Here is a 6,693-nt window from a genome sequence, read left to right on the forward strand (position 1 = left end):
TCTGTAGACCAGGCTGGTCTCGAACTCACAGAGATCCGCCTGCCTCTGCCTCCCGAGTGCTGGGATTAAAGGCATGCGCCACCATCGCCCGGCTGGTGCCTTCTTAAAAAAAAAAAAAGTGGGGTGTGTATGTGACACATGCCACGGTGTACTTGTGGAAATCAAGAGGACAACTTTCCGAGATTCTCCTTGCCACAGGGACTCAGGGATCACATTCAGATGGTCAGTGCAGCAGGCACTGTTAACCAGTTGAGCTCTCCTGCTGGCTCTAAAGCCTTTACTTACAAGTCGGCCACAGGGCCTGCAATAGCAGGAGTCTTTGGATCTGATACCTCTGGCTGCAAATAGTGCCTGTTTAGTTCTGTTTGCTGCATAAAACATTATTTCTGTGTTTTTAGATTTATTAATTTAGCTTAATTTGTGAGCTGGTTTAGTCAATGACCTTTGTTTCATAATTTTGTCATTTTAAATTGTTAACTTTTAAGGAGTCTGTATTCTCAAGTATTTTCACCAATAAACCTAAAGGTGCATTCTTGATTAAATGTTCTTAATAGAGGTAAAGAATTTGTACTGAATAACTTTAATTTTTTTTTTTAAGGAAACAAAAGAAAAACAAGTTCGGGACAAGAGAAGGAAAACCCTTGTCATAATTGAGAAAGTAAGAATAGAATCTATTTCTATATTAAGTTTCAATTTAAAGAACTATCAAATATATGTGTTCAAGAGTAAAAAAGTGAGCAGTAAATCAGTGTTCTTTGATTTTTTTTTAATTTTTTGTAATTACATTTTATGATTGGAGGTGGCATTGTGCATGTGTGTCAGAGGACAACTTGAGGGGTGGCATCTTGCCTTCCACCATATAGGCTCTAAGGCTCTAACTCAGATTGTCAGGCTTGGGGGGAGGGACCTTTATCTGCTGAGTCATCTCACTGGCACATGTTCTTTTCTATTACCTAAGAATTAATTTGTATTGAGTGCTTGTTGTTTACCAGAGTGTTCTGGCAGTGATTGTTCTATACCTTGCCCCTGGAGACCTGGGAAGAACACTGCGCTGAGGTTTTATTCGCAGTTACTCAGCTAATAGATGATTATCTTTGAGCAGGTCATATGTTTATCTCATGTGTCAGTGTTGTATCTGCTACAACCCTTGTGTGGGAGTCAGATGATAATTTGCAGGAGACAGCATGCAGCTCCTTCCAACGCATGGCCTGCAGGATTGAACTCGGGCCATCAGACTTTACCACACTGAGCCATCTCATCAACCCAGGTCATCTTGAGCCTAATAAAAATAAGAGTAAAAGTTTTGTTGTTCCATGAACTAATTTAGTTTTATAGCACTTATTAGGCATTCCTGTGGACTAAGGGAAACATAATGATACATATAAACAGTCTGTAAAGCATGCTTACCACAGTGCAGTACTGCATACATACCGCACTACGCTACCTAGAGCACAGTGGTTTAGAACATAGCACAAACCAGCCCTTTTGAGTCTATAACGCGAAGCTGAGTTACTTAACCTTTTATGCTGTCATCAGTTTCTTCATGGGGATGATTGTAGTAGTTTTGTTTGGGGGTTGAGTGTGCAAATGAATTGAATTACCTGCAGAGTGCTAGATCACTAGCTGACACCTGTAAAGTTAAATTTAAAATATTGCCTGGTCAGGGTAGAGATGGCTCGGTGGTTAAGAGCACTGGCTGTTCTTCCAAAGGACTTTGGATTCAGTTCTTGGACCCACATGGTAACTCACAACTGTCTGTAACTCCAGTTCTAGGGATCTGGCATTCTCACACAGACATGCATGCAGGCAGAACCCCAATGTACATAAAAAATAATTTTGATCCCAGCACTTGGGAGGCAGAGGCAGATGGATCTCCGTGAGTTTGAGGTCCACCTGGTCTACAAAGCTAATTCCAGCACAACCATGGCTATACAGAGAAATCCTGTCTCAAGAAACCAAAGAAGAAAAGAAAAAGCCGGGCGATGGTGGCGCACGCCTTTAATCCCAGCACTCGGGAGGCAGAGGCAGGCGGATCTCTGTGAATTTGAGACCAGCCTGGTCTACAGAGCTAGTTCCAGGACAGGCTCCAAAGCCACAGAGAAACCCTGTCTCGAAAAACCAAAAAGAAAAAGAAAAATGGCCTGATTAGTAAATATTTATCAGGAATCCAGTGTGGTAGATTTGAATCCGAGTCAGTTTATAAATGTGAGTACTAAAGAAAGAGTCAGTTCCAGAAGAGCTCCGTGGTGAGACCCTATCTGTCACACAGATTATCACGGCTGGAGAAGATGATAAAATGTTTGCTGTATAAATTTGAGGAACAGAGTTTGCATCCTCGGCATCCACATAAATGCCAGGGAAATATGGCAATCCTCCCAGTATATGGGGGGCAGAGACAGAATCCTTGGAGCAACCTAGCTAGTTAGTTCAGCCTAATTGGCAACCTCTGGGTTCAAGTAGAAATGCTGCATCATACAGAAAGTACTAAAAGATGGAGGGAAACCCTTGACACTCAAGCTCTGGCTTTTCTAAAAACTCATTTTAGTCAGGCGGTGGTGGTGCATGCCTTTAATCCCAGTCCTCGGGAGGCAGAGGCAGGCGGATCTCTGAATTCAAGACCAGCCTGGTCTACAAGAGCTAGTTCCAGGACAGCCTCTAAAGCTACAGAGAAACCCTGTCTTGAAAAAAAAAATTGTATTATACTCTTGTATTTTTACTTGTTAGGCCTAAACTATGACGATGCTTATCTAATACTCTGTGGTGTTGACCCAGCATGTTATAGCCTGTTCTGTCTCTCCCCTAGACCTATAGTTTACTCCTTGATGTGGAAGATTATGAAAGACGCTATCTCCTAAGTTTAGAAGAAGAGCGGCCTGCCCTGGTGGATGAAAGAAAGCACAAAATCTGTAGCATGTATGACAACCTGAGGGGCAAATTGCCTGGACAAGAGAGGTATGCACTGTGCACTTTAAGGAAAGGGAAGACCTCTTCCATTGCCACTAAACTCCACATACTTGGGATTGTGGTGTGCCCTGTCACATCATTTCTATAAGCATTGCATCTATCTTTCCTGGGTTTTGTTTTTGTTCTGAGACAGAGGCACACTGCATGGCCCTGACTGACCTTGAATTCACAGAGATCCAGTTGTTTTCCAAATGTCCTTATTAAAGGTGTGGGCCACCATACTATACTAGTATCTTTCTTTTTGTCCTCACTTGGGTGCTACTTCATGTAAAACATTCCATAATCCTTTTGAGTTCTTTATTGGATTCATTTTTTCAACAATATACAGTGTCTACTAGGATTGTACTAGTGCTGCAGATAAGAGGGATCGTTACTGGATTTTGGTTTTGAGGTGAGAAGTTATATCTGGAGTACAATTACTAGTGTGTTCAACTTTGTGATCTATATGTATTTGCTTTCCTGCTAAACTGGCACTTAACAATATTTGTACTTTCTTGGGATTTCCATCTGTAGACATACTCTAGTGTGTATGTGGAAGCCATTCGATCTTCCAGTGAAGAATTTTGACTTTCTTTGTCATCTTTCTCCTGCTCATTGTCTGAAGCAAACCTAGTTGTGATAATGTCCTATAAACCCCAAATATTTAATGTAAGAGGACCACATCTGCTGACAGCTCCTTTCCTGTCACTCAGGTTCTCCTGAGTCAGAACTTACACTTCTTTTGGGCACACTTTTGTGCTGTTGGTCTGATAAGTGTAGTTTATCCCTAGATAGGCATGTTATGTACCCATTAAATGCACTTAACTGAAGCATATTTATTGATGGAGAAAAGTGGTTCCCTTAAGAGGTTAACTGAAGTTGGAGATTGCTGTAGATCAGTGGTAGAGCACTTGCCTAGCATGCAGAAGGCTCTGCACTCAATTCCTCATATCGGGGAAGGAAGGTGAAAAAAGTCAAATTATAAAACCATGCAAATTTTATGTGCCCTCCTAACACTTACAAGTTAACATTTAATTTTTACTTATTTCAATTTGATCACATTTTATATATAATATGGGAAATATATTTGTAAAACTTAATTTTACTTTTTATTATTTAGTTAGAATTGGAGAGTAATTCTCAATATTGGTAATACAGATGATTATGAAAATAGGGTTGCTTTTTTTTTTTTTTTAATGTGGGTTTTCTATATTGCCCTTACTGACATCAGGTGGCATTTTTCTTGCAGGCCAAGCGATGACCACTTCGTACAGATCATGTGTATCCGAAAAGGAAAGAGAATGGTTGCCCGCATTCTCCCTTTCCTCTCCACAGAGCAAGCAGCTGACATTCTCATGGCAACTGCCAGGAACCTCCCTTTCCTTATCAAGAAGGACGCACAAGATGAGGTACCCACCACGTAGGGCAACTTTTCTTAGGCGTGTCAAGTTGAAAACTTTGGCTTTTAGTTGCTTTTGTGTATGTAAAATATCTCTCCCTGCTCTGTTGTCAGTAGCTTTCTGTTAGCCCGGAGATTTAGTTGAATGGTAACCCACAGGTAAATTTTTGATTAAAAGATCCCTGTTTATTCTTGTAATAATTTTTCAAAGATTATCAAAATTTCTTGTACTTTTTCAAGTTCAAGACAAGAAATTGCTAAAAGAATAGTATTATTGAGCATGGGACTCAGAACAACGAGATACTTCTAAGGAAACATTGTAGTTGACTACAGATTGAGTAGTAACTACTGAATTATCTGTGCAGAAGATATGCCTATATAATGTAAAACACAAAAGAGCTGGAAATTGCTACTGTAGCTTTTGAGATTTTAGTATTTACAGAAAGAAATGAAAAGTTTAAATCTCATTAGAAAAATGTACCAGAATTTAAAAAAAAATGTTATAAAATTGATTAGATGTTTTAAATTTTATTTAGGAATAGTTTGCCCACAGGTGTTTACATGCATTTTGTGCATAACTGGTATCCATGGAGGTCAGAGTAGGTAGTTTGTGAATCACCATTTGGATGCTAGGAATTTAATCTGGTTGTTCTGTAAAAGCAACAAGTGCTCTCTAAACAGCTGCGCTGTCTCTCTAGCCCCCAATACCAGTACATTTTTAAGAGACTCCAAGAATGAAAAATGGAATGGAGGAAAATTTTCAAGATTTGAGATTTATGTTAGAGAATAAAACATAAATGCCAAAAGAAGAGAATGCAGCAGTGGGCAATGTGTCGATCATGATCTCACAGAAATTCGTCAGTGGAAGCAAGTTTGGGAAAATCTTACACATTTACCATATGCTCACTTAATACATCTATATACCAGGTACCATTTTATGTCGCAGAAATGAAGCTAGGAATTCAAAAATACCTTCATGAAGCTTACTTGCTAATAAAGAACACTTAGTTAACTATATAGAAAAGTTGCATATGGTAGCTCATGCCTAACTTTTCCACATTAGGGAGGCTAAGAGAGAGGGGTTGCCATAAATTTGAGACTAACCTAAAAATATGTATGTGTAGAGTTATAGTTTATGCTCTCTCTTCCCCCGTCTCTGTTTGTATATATGTATGCTTACATATGTGTACATGCATGTGCTGAGTTTTTAACCTATTCAATTAAAAAATAATCTACCGTGTCCCCAAAATCCATTTTCTTGCTGGTTCCAGATGTGAGGCTAGGGATTACAGTTAATCCTGGTCTTACATCAAAAGCAAGTAACTAGTGGGCTGGAGAGATGGCTCAGTGGTTAAGAGCACTGGCTGCTCTTCCAGAGGTCCTGAGTTCAATTCCCAGCAACCACATGGTGGCTCACAGCCATCTGTAATGAAATCTGGCGCTCTCTTCTGACATGCAGGCATACATGGAGGCAGAATGTTGTATACATAATAAATGAATAAATAAATATTTAAAAAAAATAAATAAATTCTATCTGAAGAAAAATAAAGTATAAGATAAAAATTATCTAAGAATGAAAATTGTTATAAAAAAAAAGCAAGTAACTAATACGTTACTAGGGGTACATATAGCAATCTGAGTGACTCCTATTTGTCAGAAGTGGTATACTTAACATCAGAAAGAAAAATTACAGCAATAGACTGAATTAGATTTCATTTAATGACTTCATAATACCAAAAATATATCCATCATTTGTAGTGAGTGCTAGGCCAATAACTCATCTCAAAAACTAAAAAGGAAGAGTCAAGTATTTATCCTACCTTTCCACAATAGCCAAATATCCTGACACACAGTAGTATCGTAATGATTTTGTATATGGTGGTGAGTATCCTGCTGGGAGGTAAGTAAAGGGACAGTTGGCAGAAGGTAATACTCTTGTTTATGTTTTGTAGGTGCTGCCATGCTTACTGAGTCCCTTCTCTCTTCTCCTCTATCATCTTCCTTCAGTGACTGTCACCAGCCTTCTGCAACAGCTAATGAACCTACCTCAAAGTGCAACTGCACCAGCACCCTCCAATCCTCACCTCACTGCTGTGCTCCAGAACAAGGTGGTCTTGTCCTTCAGTGTCCTCAGCTTGTGTGGCATTGATTTAGGAGAATTATGATTACTATAGCTTTCTTCGACTCAGGAATTACATTACACTAACAAAGGCTAGAAAACAAACAGTGGTTTGGAGAAAATAGTTCTTAACACTGATTTGGTTTTTCGAGACAGGGTTTCTCTGTGGTTTTGGAGCCTGTCCTGGAACTAGCTCTTGTAGACCAGGCTGGTCTCGAACTCACAGAGATCC

The 6,693-nt window shown here is 39.4% G+C and overlaps 1 protein-coding gene across 1 annotated transcript in view; it reads left to right on the top strand.

Moving 5' to 3' along the window:
• Patl1 (PAT1 homolog 1, processing body mRNA decay factor) overlaps window positions 1-6,693 on the top strand; it is a 33,500-nt gene that overhangs the window by 19,872 nt on the left and 6,935 nt on the right. Inside the window, exons 13-16 of the mRNA XM_005369676.2 lie at window positions 599-658; window positions 2,804-2,952; window positions 4,193-4,352; window positions 6,295-6,450. Of these exons, the coding sequence (XP_005369733.1) occupies window positions 599-658; window positions 2,804-2,952; window positions 4,193-4,352; window positions 6,295-6,450 (525 nt within the window). The remainder of the gene's footprint in view (window positions 1-598; window positions 659-2,803; window positions 2,953-4,192; window positions 4,353-6,294; window positions 6,451-6,693) is intronic.

Source organism: Microtus ochrogaster, unplaced genomic scaffold (assembly GCF_000317375.1).
Source record: "Microtus ochrogaster isolate Prairie Vole_2 unplaced genomic scaffold, MicOch1.0 UNK56, whole genome shotgun sequence".
Classification (NCBI taxonomy): Eukaryota; Metazoa; Chordata; class Mammalia; order Rodentia; family Cricetidae; genus Microtus; species Microtus ochrogaster.